Source organism: Trichomycterus rosablanca, chromosome 9 (genome assembly GCF_030014385.1).
Source record: "Trichomycterus rosablanca isolate fTriRos1 chromosome 9, fTriRos1.hap1, whole genome shotgun sequence".
Classification (NCBI taxonomy): Eukaryota; Metazoa; Chordata; class Actinopteri; order Siluriformes; family Trichomycteridae; genus Trichomycterus; species Trichomycterus rosablanca.
Genome location: NC_085996.1, coordinates 12,171,631 through 12,197,417, shown reverse-complemented (window position 1 = coordinate 12,197,417; position 25,787 = coordinate 12,171,631). Strand labels below are relative to the sequence as shown.

Here is a 25,787-nt window from a genome sequence, read left to right as displayed (position 1 = left end):
TAACTTTGGCTGTGTCCTAATTGGCTGTATATTTCCTTATTATGTTTAAAGTGCAACTCTTTATTTGGTCGCTTACCAACATTTATGATACACATTGGACACGAACATATTGCGAAAAAAAATAAATTCATAAGTGTACCGAATGGTTTAAATGCAATACGGTTTATAAAATAAAAACCTCACTAACTAGTGCACTACGTAGTAAAACAGTGGTGGTTTAGGATACCTCCGCTCTCTGTCAAATTGTACCTCCCACATCACGTACCTCACACATCACATCCGGAGGATCGAGTGTGCAGTCATGGCTGCGTTTGGTGGTAAAGTTCGCTTTCAGTTGGTTTATCAGTAAATATTGACATGAAATTATTGTGTTATAATTTAAAATGTGACTTGTTTACTTTGCAGAAATGGGCGTGATGCCTGAAATTGCTCAGGCTGTTGAAGAAATGGACTGGCTGTAAGTTAGCTAACATGCTAAGTAATGTTCTACACAGTAAAAATCCCAAATGACTCCTTGTTCCTTATAAATGTGGACTGTGTGTTTGTTTGGGCTTTATTATTGGTCACCACTTTTTAAATTGATCTATTTTAGTACCTACACCAGTTGGGTATTTAATTAGTAACCGGTGGCACAATTGTAACGTGTATGTGATTTCACTGAGCACTTTATTAGGTACACCTATGTTAGTGTGACCATATTTTGGTTTTCAAAAAAGAGGACACTTGTGGTGAGATGGTACTGGGTTGACAAATGCAGTAATAATGCAACTTTAATAAGTAAACTCTTTAACAAGACAACTTACAAATGCCTTTATGGTCAGATAATCTGATTCCATTCCATTCAGCGTTTGGCCCTAAACAATAAAAACAACAAACAAAATAGTTTATCAGTACAGTTATGTGGCGCTATCATGGCATTGACAATAACCTCAATCTTAGTTTGCGCATTGGAAATGTTTACACTGTTTCAGAATCAGGGAAAGACTTTTTAACAAGGCAGACGTGCAGTCCATTGATCTGTCGCTCTTGTGATGCTTCCTGGTGTGAAATGCAAAAACTCCCTCTGCAGCAGTAACATCATTGTCTGTTTTACCTGATCTCACTGACAAACTCTTTCTCCTTTAGTTACAGTTTTGTGTTTTTGCTGAACTAGCACCTTTATTGCAGCGGTCCCCAACCTTTTTTGCCCCACGGACCGGTTTCATATAAAATAGGGGCAGGGGGATTTAAAATACGATAACTGTACTACTCACAAATGAGCTTTTTTCGCTTCAACGAAACGCTGCTCCCACCTAGGGGTGATTGGAGACAATAACACCTGTAAAAAAAAAAGTAGTGTTTTCATTGCTGATGTAGCGATCTGTAATTATTTATTTTTTCTGTGCGGCCCGGTTATAAATGACCCGTGCACCGGTGCCGGGTGTTTGGGGACCACTGCTTTACTGGACACCTTGCAGGTCATACATTCTGCTTCACAAGAATCCCGACTAAGAACAAAACACTGAAATTTTTTTTTGTAATTCATCTGTGAAAGAGAAGTGTGAGAAGGCAGGATCTAAAGAGAAAGGTGAAAAATACATTAGTGCGAAAACACACAAAGAGTAGCGTGTGCAGACTACAAAAGTTAAATTTTTCACTGTACCGCTGACTAAAACAATACCTCCAAAATGCGCCACGGTGACGGTTACAGCTCAGCTGAATAGAGGTGGGTTACATAAAAACTGAAAATGGGTGTGGTTTTTTTTCAAAACTGAATAGGTGTGGGTCCAATCCATCTCAGGTTTTTGGCCACCCCTTCTGACATGGCTAATCATGTCTGTTGGGACACCCGGCTGTCGATAGCACCACTGAGATTCGGGTTCAGATCTCAGCAGAGCTGTCGACCAGCTGGAGGCTAGAATAATAGGCTGCTGCGCCACCTAAGATCCATATTATTTAAATGTTCATCATTTTAAAACGGTAATAACAATATCAAAATTGCTTTAATATTTTAGCATTTCTCTTCCCCACTGATATAAAAACAACATGTTAAGGACTTTACCCAAAGCACAAATAATGGAAATATATTGTGAAACATAATGCATTTTAAAGTAATAGCGAGAATCTATTGATCTTTCATCTGTTCATGCCAGGTTGCCAACGGACATCCAGGCCGAATCGATTCCACTGATACTCGGTGGAGGAGACGTTCTTATGGTAAGATTGTTGATTTGTTGAATCTTCACTTAATAATGTGTATGGTTTTATGCCTATGTTTATGATTTTATTTCTCACTCCATAGGCTGCTGAGACAGGAAGTGGAAAAACTGGGGTGAGTCCAAATAAACCATATATCGATTAGAGATGGGAGGATCGATCGGCTATGTATCGAAATCGGCCGATTTTTAATCAGAATATGCGATCGGTCGATATTTCCCAAATTCAGCAGATCCGATCGCGGGATATATAAAGATCACCTCCATGTTAAGCTTAACAGCTCAGTGGATTGATCCAGACTTTGAGCTACAAAGCGCCAACCATCGCCTCGCCATTCGTCAACCATCGCACTTCACAACCTAAAATAACATCATTAACGTTGTGCATCATACATACGATGTAATTTTGCTGATTGAAATATTTACTTTAAAAAGATAATTCAACCCGGTCACATCTGAGTCGATTCTATCAGCACGTTATATAAACTCCTGGTTCACTTTGGTAAATCGTAAGCGGTTCTTGCTTTTGATGTAGATGAGAGCAGAAAACATTACAGAGCCAATCAGAGGCAAAAGTTCATTAGTTACTAAATTGGTTAGTTCAGGATCATCTGCTCTGACTGACAGAAAACTTTTAGCTCCACAGGCAGAACGAGTCTGACTCGGTTACGGCTCTGTGGTGTTTAACTAAGCTTTTTAATGAAGCTTTTTAATGTAAGAGAGTCACACAAAATGTTCTGTAGTAGCTGGTGTTTATTTAAAACCACGACATTAATTAATAACAGTAAACACGGAGAGATAACTGAGAAGAGAAACTTACGCTTCGCATAAAATGAATCGACTCCTGAATCACTTATATCGACACTGAACAGAGCGTCTCTCTTAAAGACACACACACACGCGTTTGTCACCGGTTTATCTTCACTGTCTCCTTATTTTTAAGGTTTTTTCAGACTGAACTGGATAACATTAAACCTATGTGTGTGTGTGGTCAGTTAGACTAATGAAATATGTCTCCTGTGGGTGAAAAAATTAATTGCTTTAGTTTTAGAAGTAAAAAAAAAATCTCGCAACGCCGCCACGCCCCCTGGTCAGGCACTCGTGCCCCCCAGACAAGTAAACACCCCCCCCCCCCCCCTCCTCCCTGTTGCAGGGAAAATTGGTTTAATTTTGTCACAGTATCTCTGCCATGCCCTGGTCTTAATTCATCTATGTAAGGACCTTATATACAGTTATTATGCAAAGATTATTAGTGTATAAATAGATTACACAGTCAATTCAGAAAATAATGAGACCCCTTGATGTATTGGCACCCTATCCAGGGTATTCCTGCCTTGTGCCCAGTGTGAAAGCAGACCTGCCATGACCCTGACCATGATAAAGTGGTTGATAAAAATGAATAAAAGTGTCATTTTCCCAGCAGTTTACACTTAATCATCAATAATGAAAATGTGAAAACAGGAAGATAAGTTCGTGATGATGACCATGCTAAAAGTTGGTACATGTGATGTAAGCGAGCCCCATTAGACCTTTCATTACTGCCCCTCCCCCAATTAATTTTATTTTCATGTATTTTTTTACCACTATGGTGGGTCACCGGAATCTTCGGGCACTATGCAGAAACCCACCCCAGACAGGATGCCAGTCTATAGCAGGTCATTTGCCACCCTCTTCCCCTTTCACACACCGACACCAATGTCTATATGTAGACATCCAAGTGGCTGATAGTGGGATTTTTTACCATGTAAATCTAAGTTATTATTTTTTGGAACGATGTTCTAGGCATTTAGCATCCCAGTGATCCAGATTGTGTATGAGACTCTGAAGGATCAACAAGAGGGAAAAAAGAGCCGGGCTGCAGTAAAGACAGGAGGAACAGGTAAACCTACAAACCGAATCCTACACCAATTACAAAACACAAGCTGGAAGAACCAAGTGAAATTTTGTACAGGGATCAGGTTTTTTAATGTTTACTGCAAACATGAAAATATACAATTGTATCCAATAGCACAACTACTCAGGTATCATCTCTTTAAATGCCCTTGTGCTTTATATTAACACACAGTAAGATAGAGGCACTTGGAACGAGAGAGACACACCCATCCCGGACATGAAAATTGTTCCGTTTGTAATGTTTTTTTATTGTGAATGTTTTTTCTCTCTTTTCACTGCAGTGTTTAATAAATGGCAGATGAATCCATACGACCGAAGCCCAGCGTTTGGTGAGTCTTAAATCAGTAGATCATGATGTTAACTTTAGTACAGTGAAACCTGCATTGTAAAGTAAAAATGCACCATATGCAACAAGAAATTATTTTATTTTATCCACTGGTTACATGGTTTTATTCCCTCCAGTTGTCACATGCACACACAACTCAACATGACTGGTTCAGCCAATGGCATTACTCATAAACAGTGAAACTATAAATCAGTTGAGTTCTTTCAACCAACAATAATGGGTGGCACGGAGGCTCGGTGGGTAGCACTGTCGCCTCACAGCAAGAAGGTCCTGTGTTTGATCCCCAGGTGGGACGGTCTGGGTCCTTTCTGTGTGGAGTTTGCATGTTCTCCCCATGTCTGCGTGGGTTTCCTCCGGGTTCTCTCGTTTCTTCCCACAGTCCAAAGACATGCAAGTGACGTGAATTGGAGACACTAAATTGTCCATGACTGTGTTAGATATAATCTTTTATACAACAGTTAGTTCCGACCTTACAATCTGATTGGTTGAGAAGCGTTCTAACCGTGCTGATATTGGTGATAACAGCACAACCTTTTCACACCACAACTGTATTACTCCACTGACGCGTTGCCAGTAACGACAAGCTTCATGCACACAAACACGCACGCAGGCGACACAGACTTTTTGTCCCGATCGCGTTTTAAATCCGTTATCTGATATACAATCTAGTGCACTGTGTAGGGAACTTAAATCAATTGTCTAATATATTGTCTAGTGCACTATGTAGTGAACATGAATGCGTTATCTGATATACAATCTAGCGCACTGTGTAGGGAACATAAATCAATTGTCTAATATATTGTCTAGTGCACTATGTAGTGAACATGAATGCGTTATCTGATATACAATCTAGCGCACTGTGTAGGGAACATAAATCAATTGTCTAATATATTGTCTAGTGCACTATGTAGTGAACATGAATGCGTTATCTGATATACAATCTAGCGCACTGTGTAGGGAACATAAATCAATTGTCCAATATATTGTCTAGTGCACTATGTAGTGAACATGAATGCGTTATCTGATATACAATCTAGTGCACTGTGTAGGGAACATAAATCAATTGTCTAATATATTGTCTAGTGCACTATGTAGTGAACATGAATGCGTTATCTGATATACAATCTAGCGCACTGTGTAGGGAACATAAATCAATTGTCTAATATATTGTCTAGTGCACTATGTAGTGAACATGAATGCATTATCCGATACACAATCTAGCGCACTGTGTAGGGAACATAAATCAATTGTCTAATATATTGTCTAGTGCACTATGTAGTGAACATGAATGCGTTATCCGATACACAATCTAGTGCACTATGTAGTGAACATGAATGCGTTATCCGATACACAATCTAGTGCACTATGTAGGGAACATTAATGTGTTTGTAACGCGAACAGTTAGCTTAATAACCCAGTTAGCAGCTCCTAAAAGTTCTGTTCTCACCCATATCCTTTGGTGTGTGCAAGAGGTTTTTTATTTCTTTTTTTTCTCTTCGGAGGTTCTTGACTTTTTCTTCTTGTTGTTCTTACCTCCCTGAAATAAGTTTTTGCAACTTGGGATGTCTGCTTTGTAGTGTTAAACTTTATATTCGTTGTGGAACTATTTTTTGGCGGAAGGTATTGTCAATATTAAAGCATATTCAATATGAAATTCAGGACTTCTTTGATTTATTTTCTTTCTTTATTTTGTATAAAAGCAATAACACACTCCCTCTCGTGTTCTATTGCTTAAGTGAACTGATGAATCTTGTGTAATGAGTAACTACAGATCCTGTCATGAATGTAACCAAAGAGTGTAAAACATGACGTTAAAATCCAAACAAACAAACAACCACGAATAAGAAAGCTGAACGATGCTGTCTGGCTTGCATGTAACGTCATTATCTTACAAAAATTTTGATATTTTGCATCATGCCCGGGTATAAAGGTAAAACTCGAATTCATCATGTAATACACACCACACCAAGGGAGGTGCTTTAATACAGTGGCTGCAGCTGTATTCAATAATTAGCATGTTTCCCTATTTCAGATCTACAATGTAAATGCTGACGTAGTTCTGCTAACAATTTTTATGCTCATATTTTTTATCTACGTTATGCCATGTGTGCCAAGCTTAATATACTGGCATCAGTGATAAATGTTTATGTTAACTGTCAAACTTGCAAACATTTGTGTTCCTAATATACTTCTATTTTAACTCAAACTTGCTTTCTTCTCCAGCTATTGGTCCTGATGGGCTTTGCTGCCAGAGTAGAGAGTTTAAGGAGTGGCATGGCTGCCGCTCAACCAGGGCCGTGACCAAAGGTGAGAACACATCATACGTTCTTGTCTCATCCTTTTTTGTGTTTTTTCCTTCCGGATTTTCTCTCATTATCTCGCAATCTGATCCTTTCCAATTCCCATTTGGAAATCTGCTATCCTTTGTACAACCCCCAATCTGATCAAGGAAAGCCAGATCACCACACACACCCTTGATATGTGTCCAATCACATGTCGCTGTTAAAAAGCAGTAGGAAGAGACCTCATCTGACCTTCCCTCCCTCAAACACTGCTAATTGTGTTTGTGTGGACACTCGGGCTTGGCGGCTCTGTTGACATTCGAACTTGCAAGTTTAAACGCTTCGCAATGGTGTGAAGGCGCATTAGACTGCTGCCCTATTTATCTCTCTTTTTTTCTATATTTATTAATTTTTCCCTTTTAGTCATATCCACCTAGACACCCTCCGGCCAAGGAGGGCCATAGACTGTTGCTTGGCCTTTCTGACACACATACTGCCACCGATCACTTCTTAGAGGCTGGTCTCACATACCTTAGTTTGCTGAGGTGAGCCACGCCCCTGGCCCGTGTGCAGACACTTCAACCAGCCGGCAGATGCCATTATAACAGCAGCAGTGAGGAATCCCTGCTCGACCATTGCACCTCCCTTTTACAGACACACAGCCAATCATGTGTCCATGTAGGCACCAAGCCGGCCTATAGCACAGCCGAGATTTGAACTCTGATCTCAGCAGTCTTGCATCTTGTCCTTATTATTTTAAATAATTAAATGATTTAAATTTCTGAGTTGATTTCTTTTTTTAGGGAAGTACTACTATGAAGTGACCTGCCACGACCAAGGCTTGTGCAGAATCGGCTGGTCCACTAGTCAAGCGGCACTGGACTTGGGTATGAACACTGCTGTTTATCTCTATAGCAATGTTGTTTTATGTAAAATTAAAAAAAAATATTCGGTGCATTATAGACTATGAAGTAAAACTAGTATTTGCAAAATTGCTTTAATGTTTCAAAAAAGCTCACATTTCACATTGGTAAAGAGAATCCCCAATAACCAGAACTGAAGCTCTTTTATTTTGGACACATTGAGAATAACCAGTTCATTGGAAATGACAAATTATGCTTGGGGGAATTAAAGGTAAACAAGGAAGAGGGTGGCTGGCAACAAGGTGGATAGATACAATTAGCCATTAAGAAGCCTGTTACTTAAACATAAGACAGGATGTTGTGGAAAAACAGTATCCATATGGTCACCAGGATTCAGTATTGACTTGACAGGAATTAATATTTACATTTTCGGCATTTAGCTGACGTTTTTATCCAAAGCGATTTACAGTACTGTGACAGTATATTGTCTAAGCAGTTGAGGGTTAAGCGCCTTGCTTAAGGACCCAACAGTGGTGGGGCTTGAACCAGCGACCTTACAATTACTAGTCTAGTACCTTAACTTCTAGACTATTACTCTTTTTACAGATTTGTTGAGATTTGTCTAGACATTTAAATAAATAAACATTTTCCAGGTACTGACAAGTTTGGCTTTGGCTTTGGAGGGACGGGAAAGAAATCCCACAATAAACAGTTTGACAGTTACGGAGAGGTGAGCATACACCTTTTTTTATTCAAAGATCTTTTCTAACCCTATTTCGTGATTGCACTGAACACACAATGTGTGTCTGTGTTTTAACAGGAGTTCACTATGCATGACACCATCGGCTGCTACATCGACCTGGATAAAGGCCACCTGTCCTTCTCCAAAAATGGTTCGTCTTATGTAACGTGGAATTTTTTATGGGGTTATTTGAATAATTAATGATGGCAACTTGATTTCTTGAAAGGGTGTGAGGATTCATATTATGGCTGTATGAACATGGCTAAAATAATTCAGACCCTTGTTTCACTTTAAAATAAATTTACATACAGAAATAATCCTCAAATTCCTTAATAATATAAAACACACATATGAAAACAGATAGACATATGGATGGATAGATAGACAGACAGACAGACAGACAGACAGACAGACAGACAGATTAACAACTTAGCAGATGCTTTTATCCAAGGTGAATTTCAATTGTGATCAATTGACGATTAAGGGCCTTGCTCAAAAACCCAGCAGTGGTAACCTTGCTGCAGCAGGGCTTGAACCAGTGACCTTCTGATTACTAGTCCAGTACCCAAACCATCCACCAGTGCATTTGATCATTTTGAAATCATTTCACTGTCCGCTCTGAAAATCTCGGCCTTCAGTATGACGGCCTTAGCCAAGGAGGGCCACATGTGTCCCTAAGGCACAGCCAACAAGCGTCCGTTTGGGTGGCCATCCTGAAAGAAAGCATCACCTAGGATACAAACTGACCTCAGCGGTCTTAGCGAAGGCAGGATAGCACATTCATGTACCTTTTAACCCTTTTACATGTCTGCTGCCTGTCGCACACATGATTGGCTACGTCTGGTGTGGATCCAAAGACCAAACCCCTTTACATGACAATGCCCCTGACAAAGCTATACTATATAGACAAAAGTATTGGGACATCCTAGTATTTTTTTTGTTTTTTAATGCATGTGTTTCAGCCACAACAACTAGGGAAAGTGTATGAACATCGTTCTTTTTTGTAGGTAATGAGCTCGGCTTGGCTTTCGAGTTTTCTCAGCAGTTGAAAGGACAACCTGTCTTTGCTTCCTGTGTGCTCAAGGTAACATTTATTACCACGACAGAAGCCTATTTACAATTTTGTGGCACAAATTTTTAAACATGCTGCAAATCTTTGGTGTTAATCCACCAGAATGCAGAGCTGAAGTTTAATTTTGGAGGAGAGCCATTCAAAAATGCCCCCAAGGATGGATTTGTGGCTCTAGATCAAGCTGCAGATGGTCATGTGTTCAAAACCACCAAGACTGGTAAGCTGTACTTCTTGATTCTTATCGGCAGTAGTATATGAGATTGTTAGTATATGAGCACATCTTACTGTTATTCAGCAAAATAAGCTTCACATTATATTATATTGGTTTATAATAGGCAGTGCCACAGTGAGTCAAACCAAACAAAGCTCCAACGGTCCCAAAGCTCTGATCGTGGAGCCATCGAAAGAGCTGGCCGAGCAAACCCTTAACAACGTCAGCCAATTTAGGAAATACGTGGACAACCCAAAACTACGGTATGTAGAAATGACTGACATCATTTTCTGAGCAGAGATATTTTCGAAGGTTATTGATCTTGTTTTATTCCTTTAGAGAACTGCTGATTATTGGAGGAGTGGCGGCCAAAGAGCAGCTGTCGGTTTTGGAAAGTGGGGTACGTTTTGTCTGGTGTTTTTTTCTTATTTGGGTGACGATTGTTGTGCTCTATTTATGTATTAGGATTTTAATGTCATGTTTTATACTTTGGTTACATTCATGACAGGACAGGTAGTTACTCGTTACATAAGATTAATCAGTTTAAGTTCAATGTCAAACACAAACATGGACAATTTTGTATCTCCAATTCACCATACTTGCATGTCTGATCATATGTTAACTGAAATATGCAATTAAAGATGTTTCTTTTCTTTTTTTTCCCCTTTTTCTCCCCCCTTTAGCGCACACAATTGTTCAATTTTGCATCGTGCTTCCTCTCTTGACACTTCTTTGAGCCAGTTTACCGCTTTGCTGCTCCATTTTTACAGCTTTCCACTGCTCTTAATGTTCAGTCTGATTAAACTTTAATCCTTACTGCTGACCTGTTTGTGGCGTAGTTATGTGATGCACAGGCACTGAGGAAACATTTTAGCTCACAGTTAATGAACATTTTAAACTGTTAAATTCGACTTCTATAATATTTGATGTCAAACTGTTTTTTGTCCAGCATGAGGTATCCCTAGAATCTGTGAAGACTTCTTACCATCATTGCAAGCAAATCTAATTTTAGGCTTTATTTCTAGGTCGATATCGTCGTTGGGACACCTGGCAGGCTGGATGATCTCATTTCCACAGGAAAGCTTGATCTGTCTCAAGTCCGTTTCTTGGTTCTGGATGAGTGTGTACGTACATTAGTGTGTCTCCTTTATTATTAAATCAAACACACACTTGTTTTAAGTCATCATGAATTGTACCATTTATATGTGATTATGTATTTATTTATAAATATAAGTATTTATTTATTTTACATATCTACATATTATTATCATACATACCTAGTATTCCCATTCTTATGCTTAATATTATATTTATGTGTAAGTTACTATATTACTGTGTTAATAGACCTAATACCATATATGTAAATAGCTATAGTTATAATTATTATACAACCATAAGTATTTAAGTTTATTGATGTTACTATTTGCACTTCTGGTAGATGCTAACTGCATTTCGTTGCCATGTTACTGTACTGAGCAAAGACAAAGCTGAATCTATATCCATCTATAAACCTTTGACACTGATTGTATTTGTAGGACGGACTGCTGTCATCCGGCTATACTGACTTCATTATGAGAATCCACAATAAAATCCCCCAGGTCACTTCAGATGGAAAGAGACTGCAGGTGCCTTTTTGTTGCTTTTTGCAATTATTATTACATTACAGTTATTAATCGGATACAGGGATGTATTTCTACCAGACATGAAAGCACACTTTAGACTTGATATATATTCATTTGTATGTTTTAGGTGATTGTGTGTTCGGCCACGCTGCATTCATTCGATGTGAAGAAGCTGTCTGAGAAAATCATGCACTTTCCCACATGGGTCGATCTGAAGGGTGAGGACTCCGTCCCTGAGACTGTCCATCACGTAGTGGTACCGGTTAACCCCAAGACTGACAAACTCTGGGAGAGGCTGGGCAAGAACCACATCGTGGTAAAATTTTATAATTTTTTTTTATTGTTATTTGATATATATAATTTATATTGTCTATTTGGAACATTCTTATGTTTGGTGGTGGAGCTTGAACCAGCAACATTCCAATCAACAGTCTAGTACCTTAACTGCTGAGCTTTTTTCCCAAAGTAACTTACAATTGTGACAGTCCAAGCAGTTAAAGCTTAAGGGCCTTGCTCTGGGGCCCAACAGTAGCAACTTGTTAGTAATGGGGCTTGAACTAGTCCACTCAGATCACCAGTCCAGTACCATAACCACTAGCACCACCACCTAACAATGACTTATTGTCTCCAACCATAACATCTTTCAGTCACAAGAACTGAATTTCAACCACTGACCTAAACTAAACCTTTGAGTCTGAACGCTCAGATCTGGGTTTTGACATCTGGCGCTTTTATACATTTTGTTTCCAGACCGATGAAGTGCACGCCAGAGACAACACAAGGCCTGGAGCCAACACTTCAGGTAGGAAACCACACATACACACAAACAAAACAATACAAAATAAGTCATGCACTTCTTGGCAAAGCCAAGCAAACATTCCATTGCTCGTACTCGATCAGATCTGCAGTTTATTAGGAAGATTAGGAGATAAAGGGGAAGATTGGTATCACCCACATGCTTTCACTATTGAGTAATAATGTTGGTTATCATTGTTCTAAGCTAACACAAGTCTGTTGCTTTGTTCAGAGATGTTCTCAGAGGCCATCAAAATCCTGAAGGGTGAATATACAATACGCGCTATTAAGGAGCACAAGATGGACCAGGCTATCATCTTCTGCAGAACCAAGATTGACTGTGATAACATGGAGAGGTACTTCATCCAACAAGGAGGAGGTGATTACAATTATTACATATTCACCTAACTGTAATTATTAACTGTAATCTGGATTTACAAAGCGGATTCCAAAAAAGTTGGGACCCTAAACAAATTGTGAATAAAAACTGAATGCAATGATGAGGAGATGGCAAATGTCAATATTTTATTCGTAATAGAACATAGATGACAGATCAAAAGTTTAATCTGAGTAAATGTAACATTTTAAAGGAAAAATATGTTGATTCAAAATTTCACAGTGTCAACAAATCCCAAAACAGTTGGGACAAGTAGCAATAAGTGGCTGGAAAAAGGAAATTGAGCATATAACGAACAGCTGGAAGACCAATTAACACTAATTAGGTCAATTGACAACATGATTGGGTATAAAAAGAGCTTCTCAGAGTGTCAGTGTCTCTCAGAAGCCAAGATGGTAAGAGGATCACCAATTCCACCATTGTTGCGCAAAAAGATAGTGCAGCAATACCAGAATGGTGTTACCCAGCGTAAAATAGCAAAGACTTTTAAGTTATCATCATCAACCGTGCATAACATCATCAGAAGATTCAGAGAATCTGGAACAATCGCTGTGCGTAAGGGTCAAGGCCGTAAAACTCTACTGGATGCTCGTGATCTCCGGGCCCTTAAACGTCACTGCACCTCAAACAGGAATGCCACTGTCAAGGAAATAACAGAATGGGCTCAGGAATACTTCCAGAAAGCATTGTCAGTGAACACAATCCACCGTGCCATCCGCCGTTGCCAGCTGAAACTCTACAGTGCAAAGAGGAAGCCATTTCTAAGCAAGCTCCACAAGCTCAGACGTTTGCACTGGGCCAGGGGTTATTTAAAATGGAGTGTGGCAAAATGGAAGACTGTTCTGTGGTCAGATGAGTCACGATTTGAAGTTCTTTATGGAACACTGGGACGCCATGTCATCCGGACCAGAGAGGACAAGGATAACCCAAGTTGTTATCAACGCTCCGTTCAGAAGCCTGCATCACTGATGGCATGGGGTTGCATGAGTGCTTGTGGCATGGGCAGCTTGCATGTCTGGAAAGGCACCATTAATGCAGAGAACTATGTTCAGGTTCTAGAACAACATATGCTCCCATCTAGACGTCATCTCTTTCAGGGAAGACCCTGCATTTTTCAACAAGATAATGCCAGACCACATTCTGCAGCAATCACATCATCATGGCTACGTAGGAGAAGGATCCGGGTACTGAAATGGCCAGCCTGCAGTCCAGATCTTTCACCTATAGAGAACATTTGGCGCATCATAAAGAGGAAGGTGCGACAAAGAAGGCCCAAGACGATTGAACAGTTAGAGGCCTGTATTAGACATGAATGGGAGAGCATTCCTATTTCTAAACTTGAGAAACTGGTCTCCTCTGTCCCCAGACGTCTGTTGAGTGTTGTAAGAAGAAGGAGGGATGCCACACAGTGGTAAAAATGGCCTTTGTTGATGCCATGAAATTTTGAAACAACATATTTTTCCCTTAAAATGATACATTCTCTCAGTTTAAACTTTTGATCTGTGATTTGTGTTCTATTCTGAATAAAATATTAGATGTTGGCACCTCAACATCATTGCATTCAGTTTTTATTCACAATTTGTTTAGTGTCCCAACTTTTTTGGAATCCGGTTTGTACAATTCTGTATTGTCATACAGTATGTCGAGCAGTAGGTTCATTTATTTATTTAATTTAATGTAATGGTTTGGACTATTGTTTTTAACTACAATGACACAGCAGTCTAATATGCTAGCCCTGTAGTGCTGATCTGACATTGCAACCATTATTCCAGTATGATTTTGTGATTGAGGACACGATGTATTCGCAGGTCCATCGTTAAAGAATCTAGTTGCATAATCTGACCCTGAGTGTGCAGTATTGCACAATGAGTCATTTCGAAATGGTGCAGGATATTTACGACTAATCTTATGGAGCTGTCCAAGTATTGATCTTGTTGCTTACAGTGTGAAGGTGGTTTTCCTTTCTGTGGTTAATATATCAAACAGTTTTGGAACAATATTCCTTATATTATCTTTAGATTGAATATGGTGCTTATGAAACGTGATCTAAGGATCTTATGTGACACAAACATCCAGGTTAGAATTAGGGATGCACCGATCCGATATTAAGATCGGATATCGGATAATCAGGCCGATCCACGGGTCCGATACGTTCACTTTAGTTCGTTTGCGACGCATGCTAAGCCCATACAGGACGCGCTGCTGACGTATGGCGTATAACACGAACAAAAAGAGCAACATGGAGCGAGCCAAAGAGTCAGCTGCATGGAGGTATTTCACGCTTGCTATGCTAACAAGTTCGATGGCAACATGTTTAATACTCATGTTTAGCTGCTATATTTTATTTTGAATGACTGTTTGCACTAAATATTTACGGATAAGTTTATTTGAAAAAGTTATTTAAGCTACTACTGTTTTTCTCATTGTCAGCAGCCACATTTTGGGTGTGTTCGAAAACCTAAGGCGCTGCCTTGCTGTCTTACTGTCTACATAAGCGGCTGCCTCAGTAGAGAGGATTCGAATAAGTCATCAACTCATGAATCGGGTTATTCGAACGCGCTACTTACACAGCGATTCCATCGGGTTTAGCATTTAGCATCTTGCCATTAAAAACAATGAACTGAGGTAGCACAGTGCTAACGCTAACGTCAATATAACATCTCCCTTCATGTACCGATAACGGTTACATTTCCTGACAAGCTCGAACTTGCAAATAAAAACACTCGGTACAAGTTTATACAAGTTAAAAATCAGTAATATTTTATTTATGTTTGATAATAACTCCATTCGTTTCTACGCCCCTTTCAGCTATGTTTATTTTTCTGCAATGAATGCTGGGATTGCTTTGGTCACCAAGGCAGCGTCGGATGCTTACTCGTCGAGTGAAAATAACACTGAAATATTAAAATGCCTGTTTATTATTTTATTGACAAATAAATAGCAGTTCAGTACATTTATATCTGTGTTAATTATATTTTGTTTTGCAAACTTAGTAATATATAAGTCGATCCTGATGCCTTAAGTCTTTCCCACATGATAAAGTATACGGTTTATTAATTCAACAATGGTATCGGATCGGTATCGGGTATCGGCCGATATGCAAAGTATATGTATCGGATCGGTATCGGAACTGAAAAAGTTGGATCGGTGCATCCCTAGTTAGAATGGGGGTGGGGGACCTGTCTGAAGGCATGTGCATTCTCTTATATTTTAGTTTGATTAGGGATGTTTTCACTGCCAAACGTCCACCTCAAAACCAGGTGTAAATCATCCAGTTGTTAGAAGCAGTTGCCAAATCCACATGCATCATACTACATAGAGTTACTTTGTAACCGTGACTTGTCATGTTACTATATCAATTACCCATCATGCATTTATTGTCACTTCTTAGGTCCTGATAAGAAAGGACATCAGTTTTCATGCGTTTGTCTTCACGGTGACAGAAAGCCGAACGAGCGTAAAAACAACCTGGACCGGTTCAAGGTAACTAAAAATCAAGTGCTTGGTAGGAAATTATATTGGGGGGAGGGACAACCAAAACATGAAAGGTGAACTCTGTGTGTTCTTGCTTCAGAAAAAGGAAGTGAGGTTTTTCATCTGCACAGACGTGGCTGCCAGAGGAATCGATGTCCACGGGGTTCCATATGGTAGGTTTCACTTTAGATTTAAAACAAGGATATGGTATGTATACAGTGATCAGTATGTCTGAATTAGGTTTGGTGTTTTTGTAATGCTGCACTGTTCACATTTTTTGTATAAATGTCGGTGCTGGCATGAGCCAATCCTGAAATGATAGGATGCACAAATATGACGGCAGCGAATTATGTTTTCCCTCATTTTTTTAGTGATCAATGTGACACTGCCTGATGAAAAACAGAATTACGTGCATCGCATTGGCAGAGTGGGCAGAGCCGAGAGGTAAACTGCATACAACACGGCCTTTCTTTACCAGATCTGTACAGCTATATTTCTGCATTCTGATTGGTTTGACTTTTTTTTTTTTTTGTCTTTTGTCTTAAATTTTTTTAAAGAATGGGTCTGGCTGTTTCTCTGGTTGCCATGGAAAAGGAGAAGGTAAAATAATAAACAATCTGAGAACCAATATGTGGGTGTAATGGGATGTTTTGAACATAAATTAGTGCCTGTGTGTGTTCTGTATGTTTTGGATTTACATTAGCATGTATGTAGGAGTGATACGTTTTGTATGTATGTTAAGAGCCATATGTGCATGTAGGAGGAATGTTTACAAAACATTATTGTGTGTGTTTAGGTATGGTATCACGTGTGTCCTGATCGAGGCAGAGGCTGCAATAACACCAGGTTAAAGGAGGATGGAGGCTGCACTATATGGTACAACGAGAAAGAGGTGAGTCCCATCTGTTGAGTCTTTCGTAGTTGTCCATTCATCGCAAAGAATACAGTGGTCACAAGTAGTCAACCAATTATGTAATCATTACTGATTCATGCAAAGGTTCAGGTACCTCCAGGTAGATTCCATTTGTTAACTTGAAGGGTGAGGATTTGTTAGGATTGCTTAATCATTTGGAAATGTCAGCGATGGATGGATGGATGGATTGATTGATTTGATTGGATGGATGGATGGATGGATGTATTGATTGGATGCATGGATGGATTGATTGATTTGATTGGATGTATGGATGGATGGATGGATGGATTGATTGATTGATTTGATTGGATGGATGGATGGATGGATGTATTGATTGGATGGATGGATGTATTGATTGATTTGATTGGATGGATGGATGGATGGATTGATTGATTTGATTGGATGGATGGATGGATGTATTGATTGGATGGATGGATGGATGTATTGATTGATTTGATTGGATGGATGGATGGATGGATTGGATGGATGGATGTATTGATTGATTTGATTGGATGGATGGATGGATGGATTGATGGATGGATGTATTGATTGATTTGATTGGATGGATGGATGGATGGATTGGATGGATGGATGTATTGATTGATTTGATTGATTGAGTGATTGGATGGATGGATGGATGGATTGATTGATTTAAATTGGATGGATGGATGGATGGATGGATGTATTGATGGATGTATTGATTGATTTGATTGGATGGATGGATGGATGGATGGATTGATTGGATGGATGTATTGATTGATTTGATTGATTGAGTGATTGGATGGATGGATTGATTGATTGATTTAATTGGATGGATGGATGGATTGATTGATTTAATTGGATGGATGGATGGATGTATGGATTGATTGGATGGATGGATGTATTGATTGATTGAGTGATTGGATGGATGGATGGATGTATTGATTGATTGATTGGATGGATGGATGTATTGTTTGATTGATTGGATGTTTGGATGGATTGATTGATTTGATTGGATGGATGGATGGATTGGATGGATGTATTGATTGATTGAGTGGATGGATGGATGTATTGATTGATTGATTGATTGGATGGATGGATGTATTGTTTGATTGATTGGATGGATGGATGGATTGATTTGATTGATTGATTGGATAGATGGTTGGTTGGTATCAATCCCACGGTTGTTGTTTCCAAACAGGCTGGTTTTTAAAATGCGAGCTACGGTGGATACAGGTTCACCGAAACTGGGCAGTTATAGATTGGAAAAATGCTTCCTGTTCTAACGAGTTTCAATTCCTGCCAGAAGTACCAGCTGGTGTTGTAATGTTGTGGTATATGTTTTCTGGGCACACATTAGACCCCATACTAGCAATCATTATATGCCACAGCCTATCTGAGCATTGTTGCTGACCATAATGACGTACTAGCATGACGTGTCAGGTCAAAAAGCATTGTTTCTGTTATCTGGGCTTATTGTACTTTATTTACCTCCGCAGTTACCTAATCTAAATCCAAAAGAACATCTTTGGTATGTGGTAGAATGAGAGATGTGCTAATATTTCCAACACTTGTGGAATCCATGCCACAAAAATTGATGCCGTTGTGTTATTGAGCATTATAATGTGTTATGATGAAATAAATAATTTCAAGTATACTATATTTTACAAATTAGAGGAAATATATGCTTTATATATACAGTACTCTATCATAAATATTTAAAATAAAATCTTGTGTGTTTTAGCTGTTGGGAGACATCGAGGAGCACCTGAAGTGCACCATCACCCAGTGTGAGCCAGACATTAAGGTGCCTGTGGATGAATTCGATGGCAAGGTTACATATGGCCAACGCAAAACTTTAGGAGGTTTGTGCATGTCTTTATGTCCATCTAATCTGTGCTCAGGGAGCTGGTGAATGATGTTTGAGTATATATACACTGCTAAGCCAACATAACTTTAAACATTTTGCAGATGCTCGTCTCATTTTCAAGATTTTAAATGGGCTTGCTCCTCCTCCCTTGAATCTGTTTATAGCACAAAAAGATAGTAGAGGTAGTAGGATAACAAGAGCAATTACTAGAGGGGACTGTATTGTACAATACAGACAAAGCAAATTTGGGCAAGCAGTCTTCTCAGTTAGAGCCACTCAATACTGGAACAGCTTACCAATCGAGTTAAGAGCGAGCACAAATTATCAGACTGTTAAATATAAATTGAAGACATGGCTGAAAGCAAATCAAACCTGTTATCATTGATAATCACATATATTTCTATCTACTGTTTGTGATGTTATATGTATGTACGTTTATGTGTATATATGTGTGTATTTTAATAGCTTCTTCTGTGTATAATGTTTTACTGAGCTATTGACACTGCTTCCAACCCTACAACAATAACCTGCCTAGGGACTACAGATGGAAATTAGCTTTCTAGCTAACTCTGGTACATTTACATTGATGTGGAAACAAAAATGTTGATTAATGTACATTGTCCCTGTTGAATAAATAAATAAATAAATAAATAAATAAATAAAAATTAGGCCCAGACCCCGAAAATGGACAATGCAAGGCTTATTCGGAATAAACTGTGCATGGCACAATCAGGGATGTATGAAATGTTGGGATGATGATAGTTAGCATATGAGCAGCATAAAGACCTGAGTGACATGTTACAATTTCAAACCCAGCATTGCCCCAGTAACTGAATAAAACCATATATGTGGTTGAGGTGGAAGTGAGGAGTATTTTTACTCATCTGTGATGCTGATAATGTATTTATATATATATATATACAGTGTATCACAAAAGTGAGTACACCCCTCACATTTCTGCAAATATTTCAATATATCTTTTCATGGGACAACACTATAGACATGAAACTTGGATATAACTTAGAGTAGTCAGTGTACAACTTGTATAGCAGTGTAGATTTACTGTCTTCTGAAAATAACTCAACACACAGCCATTAATGTCTAAATAGCTGGCAACATAAGTGAGTACACCCCACAGTGAACATGTCCAAATTGTGCCCAAAGTGTCAATATTTTGTGTGACCACCATTATTATCCAGCACTGCCTTAACCCTCCTGGGCATGGAATTCACCAGAGCTGCACAGGTTGCTACTGGAATCCTCTTCCACTCCTCCATGATGACATCACGGAGCTGGTGGATGTTAGACACCTTGAACTCCTCCACCTTCCACTTGAGGATGCGCCACAGGTTCTCAATTGGGTTTAGTCCATCACCTTTACCTTCAGCTTTCTCAGCAAGGCAGTTGTCATCTTGGAGGTTGTGTTTGGGGTCGTTATCCTGTTGGAAAACTGCCATGAGGCCCAGTTTTCGAAGGGAGGGGATCATGCTCTGTTTCAGAATGTCACAGTACATGTTGGAATTCATGTTTCCCTCAATGAACTGCAGCTCCCCAGTGCCAGCAACACTCATGCAGCCCAAGACCATGATGCTACCACCACCATGCTTGACTGTAGGCAAGATACAGTTGTCTTGGTACTTCTCACCAGGGCGCCACCACACATGCTGGACACCATCTGAGCCAAACAAGTTTATCTTGGTCTCGTCAGACCACAGGGCATTCCAGTAATCCATGTTCTTGGACTGCTTGTCTTCAGCAAACTGTTTGCGGGCTTTCTTGTGCGTCAGCTTCCTTCTGGGATGACGACCATGCAGACCGAGTTGATGCAGTGTGCGGCGTATGGTCTGAGCACTGACAGGCTGACCTCCCACGTCTTCAACCTCTGCAGCAATGCTGGCAGCACTCATGTGTCTATTTTTTAAAGCCAACCTCTGGATATGACGCCGAACACGTGGACTCAACTTCTTTGGTCGACCCTGGCGAAGCCTGTTCCGAGTGGAACCTGTCCTGGAAAACCGCTGTATGACCTTGGCCACCATGCTGTAGCTCAGTTTCAGGGTGTTAGCAATCTTCTTATAGCCCAGGCCATCTTTGTGGAGAGCAACAATTCTATTTCTCACATCCTCAGAGAGTTCTTTGCCATGAGGTGCCATGTTGAATGTCCAGTGGCCAGTATGAGAGAATTGTACCCAAAACACCAAATTTAACAGCCCTGCTCCCCATTTACACCTGGGACCTTGACACATGACACCAGGGAGGGACAACGACACATTTGGGCACAATTTGGACACAATTTGGACATGTTCACTGTGGGGTGTACTCACTTATGTTGCCAGCTATTTAGACATTAATGGCTGTGTGTTGAGTTATTTTCAGAAGACAGTAAATCTACACTGCTATACAAGCTGTACACTGACTACTCTAAGTTATATCCAAGTTTCATGTCTATAGTGTTGTCCCATGAAAAGATATAATGAAATATTTGCAGAAATGTGAGGGGTGTACTCACTTTTGTGATACACTGTATATATAACAGTGGCACTTAATAGCTAGAGTGAAAATGCTTGGCGACACTACCGGTTGGGCACTCGATTGGCTGTATAAGCGAACGAAAGACCAAATTGGGGGGTCACCTCCCTGCCTCTGCAACTAATCTACAGTCTGTACCAAACGACCCGAGCAGCAAAGGAACCCCGAGAGGACAGTGTGTTTTTCTGCTCATTTCAAAGCTCTGTCGTAATTCGACTGCACCTCGGTGCACAACATTATCTCTGTGAAAACATTGCCTGCTTATTTGGAATGTCTACTGCAAGCTAAACTATGATCTTCTCATCCGGTATTACTGCCTGGGATGAATGAATATGCACCAATTCTCACATTACTGTATTTTTTCTGCCTTTTTTAGGTGGGCTGTATAAGGGTCACGTGGACATTTTGGCCCCAACAGTGCAAGAACTGGCTAACCTGGAGCGAGAAGCTCAGACATCATTCCTGCAGCTAGGCTACCTTCCCAACCAGCTCTTCAAAGCTTTCTGACCTGCTTTACTACAACAATGTGACCATAAGTTAGTACAGTAACATACCAATATGAACCAATACGTTAATACTAAATTATTACATTTTAGTTTGATGTGTTAGCACTTAGAAAGAACTACAATTAATTTATCATTATTTTTCTTTAGCAGAAGAAAACAGAAAATAAGTTACGTTAACGTGAGAATGTTGAGCTCAATAAAATATTGATGTGCAAAATCAGTTATTGAAGTCTGTTGCATTAACCTGTTCAGCGTATTGGTTACAACCTGCTTTCTGGGCGCACAAGTGGTGCAGAGGTAAAGCACACTTGCCCTAATGCGCATTTAAATCTCACATCTCAAATCTAAACATCTGGCCAGGTGCCAACACCTCTGCTGTCAAGGATATGGTTCAAGCAGCAGGGGGCGCAGAAGTATGGGGACAGCAGATATACCTGAATCAACACAATGCACATATGTACACATTATTATGTGTAAAACGAGCAAGTCTGGTGTAAAGCAACTCTTTTGGAATTGACATTAATTGTAAGTCAGTACCAGACCTTAGAAATGTTGGGTTAGTGGGCTCAAATTCCCACAGACCCATGCCAAAATCTTGTGTGTGTGTGTGTGTGGAGCTTCCCAGACAAGTGCAAGCTGCAGAGTAGCAATGCCGATGTCCCAACTAGCACCAACTGCAGGTATCCACACCTTACACTGTCCAGCTGGTGGGAAACTTGCCAGCTCTAGCTCTAGATTTTTTTCCCCCTTACGCAGATTAGTGAAGCTATGAAGTGTATAAATCTGAACGCAAACATTTCAAGCCTACTACACATTACCTGTATGTTTGCACTCAATCCAGCGACCGCTTAATGCTCAGATCACTGGAAGCAGGAGGAATTTCCCTTTTTAAGTAGCTCCGTGGCTTTGATGTGCAGGAAAGTATCAGCAAGTAATCCTGTTTGCAATAGCCATAAGCGTGAGACACTGTCTTCAAAGAGTGCCTGATATAACGGGGCTGATCCCACCCGCATGTTAGCGTAAATACGATTTATTTCAAACTAAGGTAAGCCCTGTCGGTTTATAAAGATGTCGACTGGTTTTTAACACACTTTGGTGCTCGGTCTATTTCGTAAGCTCACCCAAACCCAAGTCTTTGGGGGGCCACCAGCCTGGTCCGGCCGTTGTATAGACTTAATTGTCTTTTATCGAGGGAGGGAAGAACTCCCCTTTCTGCCGCTGCAACAGCGACTCCTACTGCCTGGTTGATGTGCCTATATGAGTGTCTACCGCTGGCTGTGGGCAAGAAGACCCTAATGGTGGAGAAACCATGTGCTAGTCTGCGGTCCTACTCCAACGGCACAGCATGTGCGTTTGAGTGAGTAGTCTTAAAGAGCCACTGGTTACACAGAGTTGGTACAGTGGTGGCCACTACCAACAGGTTGGCACTGTTGGGCTCCTGAGCAAGTCCTTTGACCCTCTGTCGTATATCCTAAAAGGACTATGGCCTGTCCTGACAGCAATTCAATATATGGCCACAGACATTCCAAACCCCATCCTACTTATTAAATGGGCAGAAGGTCAGCAAGAAGGTCCTGGGTTCGGGTCCTTTCTGTGTGGAGTTTGCATGTTCTCCCCGTGTCTGCGTGGGTTTCCTCCCACAGTCCAAAGACATGCAAGTGAGGTGAATTGGAGACACTAAATTGTCCATGACTGTTCGATACAACCTTGTGTACAACATGACATTAAAATCCTAATAAACAACAAATTGGCAGATTTTAATCAGGACAAGTGTATAAAATCCAACTGTGGCAACAGTTTGGGGATGGCCCTTTCATCTTTAGCCATAACTGTGCCCCTGTGCACAAGACCATCAGGTCTATAAGACCCTATAACGTTGATGTTTTAACAAGTATGGACCTCAACCCAAAATGAATGAACAAAAAAGCCTGTGGAAGCCTTTATAAAAGAGTGGAGGCTGTTATTGCTGTAAAGAAGGAGGACGACAACTCCAGATTACTGCCTGTTGTTTGGGAACGGGTTATCCATCAAGCTAATGCTCAGCTGTCTGTATACACATACTGTATTTGGCAATGTTGTGACACCATGAAGTTCCTAATCCAGCCTCTAGAGGGGGACCTTCTCCCAGACACCAGACCACAGAGACTCCCCTTTTGTTGAGAGACTGGGAAAGTCCCTCCATACCATTGATGACTTGGAGACTCATATCCGAATATTTAAAGCAGTCAGAGAGGATGAATGACGCTACAGTTCTTCAACAGGACCGTCCAGGAGTAAAGCACAGCATGCGCTGACCCGGCTGGTCTCGGTTCTGCCTGATTTGGGCACAGCTGGGCATGGATATGCCCGGCTACATCCTCACACACGGCGCTCTGTAATTTAGCCTGAATCTGAAGTGTGGGTGTGAGGAACCTGCAATTCACACTAATCCACACACTTACACTCACCAGACCACACACACGCACATCTAAATGGGTCTGTAGAGTTTCAGAAGTACTGTGTTATTTATCTCCAGTTTCATCTTGACTTTATTATGATCAGGGTCATGGTGGGTCCAGGGCATATCATCAGAGCAGAGGGTGCATGGCGAGAACATTCTGGAAGGGGCAGCAATCCGGCACACATAATCATGTATTTACCAATTTCTCCACTGATGTACAGCTAGGGCTGATTTAGTGTAGTGAATTCACCTACTGGTATGCCTACCACAGCTGTGCCCATATAAGTAGACAACAATTACAACAAAGATCTTCATTAGAAGCTGCCGGAACACAGCAGACACTGCCCACAGTCAAACAAGCTTGATACATTTTAGATGTAAACCAAGAACCATTACAACAAAGATCTTCATTAGAAGCTGCTGGAACACAGCAGATACTGCCCACAGTCAAACAAGCTTGATACATTTTAGATGTAAACCAAGAACCATTACAACAAAGATCTTCATTAGAAGATGCCGGAACACAGCAGAAACTGCCCACAGTCAAACAAGCTTGATACATTTTAGATGTAAACCAAGAACCATTACAACAAAGATCTTCATTAGAAGCTGCCGGAACACAGCAGATACTGCCCACAGTCAAACAAGCTTGATACATTTTAGATGTAAACCAAGAACCATTACAACAAAGATCTTCATTAGAAGCTGCTGGAACACAGCAGATACTGCCCACAGTCAAACAAGCTTGATACATTTTAGATGTAAACCAAGAACCATTACAACAAAGACCTTCATTAGAAGCTGCTGGAACACAGCAGAAACTGCCCACAGTCAAACAAGCTTGATACATTTTAGATGTAAACCAAGAACCATTACAACAAAGACCTTCATTAGAAGCTGCTGGAACACAGCAGATACTGCCCACAGTCAAACAAGCTTGATACATTTTAGATGTAAACCAAGAACCATTACAACAAAGACCTTCATTAGAAGCTGCTGGAACACAGCAGAAACTGCCCACAGTCAAACAAGCTTGATACATTTTAGATATAAACCAAGAACCATTACAACAAAGACCTTCATTAGAAGATGCTGGAACACAGCAGATACTGCCCACAGTCAAACAAGCTTGATACATTTTAGATGTAAACCAAGAACCATTACTACAAAAATCTTCATTAGAAGCTGCTGGAACACAGCAGAAACTGCCCACAGTCAAACAAGCTTGATACATTTTAGATATAAACCAAGAACCATTACAACAAAGACCTTCATTAGAAGATGCTGGAACACAGCAGAAACTGCCCACAGTCAAACAAGCTTGATACATTTTAGATGTAAACCAAGAACCATTACAACAAAGACCTTCATTAGAAGCTGCTGGAACACAGCAGAAACTGCCCACAGTCAAACAAGCTTGATACATTTTAGATGTAAACCAAGAACCATTACAACAAAGACCTTCATTAGAAGCTGCTGGAACACAGCAGAAACTGCCCACAGTCAAACAAGCTTGATACATTTTAGATGTAAACCAAGAACCATTACTACAAAGAGCTTCATTAGAAGCTGCTGGAACACAGCAGAAACTGCCCACAGTCAAACAAGCTTGATACATTTTAGATGTAAACCAAGAACCATTACAACAAAGATCTTCA

At 40.2% G+C, this 25,787-nt stretch overlaps 1 protein-coding gene across 1 annotated transcript; it reads left to right on the top strand.

Annotated features, from left to right (window-relative positions):
* Positions 1 to 264: 264 nt before the first annotated feature.
* Positions 265 to 21,909, top strand: ddx1 (DEAD (Asp-Glu-Ala-Asp) box helicase 1). The gene is made up of 26 exons (XM_063001146.1): positions 265 to 317; positions 406 to 457; positions 2,133 to 2,196; positions 2,282 to 2,311; positions 3,978 to 4,074; positions 4,370 to 4,417; positions 6,658 to 6,741; positions 7,520 to 7,603; positions 8,233 to 8,309; positions 8,400 to 8,472; positions 9,329 to 9,405; positions 9,496 to 9,610; positions 9,729 to 9,867; positions 9,944 to 10,004; positions 10,630 to 10,728; positions 11,140 to 11,229; positions 11,354 to 11,542; positions 11,977 to 12,028; positions 12,254 to 12,400; positions 15,810 to 15,901; positions 15,993 to 16,065; positions 16,264 to 16,336; positions 16,450 to 16,492; positions 16,689 to 16,784; positions 18,529 to 18,649; positions 21,560 to 21,909. The coding sequence occupies exons 1-26, from the start codon at positions 302 to 304 to the stop codon at positions 21,688 to 21,690; spliced, it is 2,223 nt and encodes a 740-aa protein (XP_062857216.1). The 5' UTR covers positions 265 to 301; the 3' UTR covers positions 21,691 to 21,909.
* Positions 21,910 to 25,787: the final 3,878 nt, after the last annotated feature.

Excerpts from the sequence above, each read along its gene's own strand:
- ddx1 (XM_063001146.1), top strand. Across the intron at positions 7,604-8,232 it reads TCAAGCGGCACTGGACTTGG|GTACTGACAAGTTTGGCTTT; the intron begins GTATGAACACTG and ends AACATTTTCCAG. Across the intron at positions 10,005-10,629 it reads TGTCGGTTTTGGAAAGTGGG|GTCGATATCGTCGTTGGGAC; the intron begins GTACGTTTTGTC and ends CTTTATTTCTAG.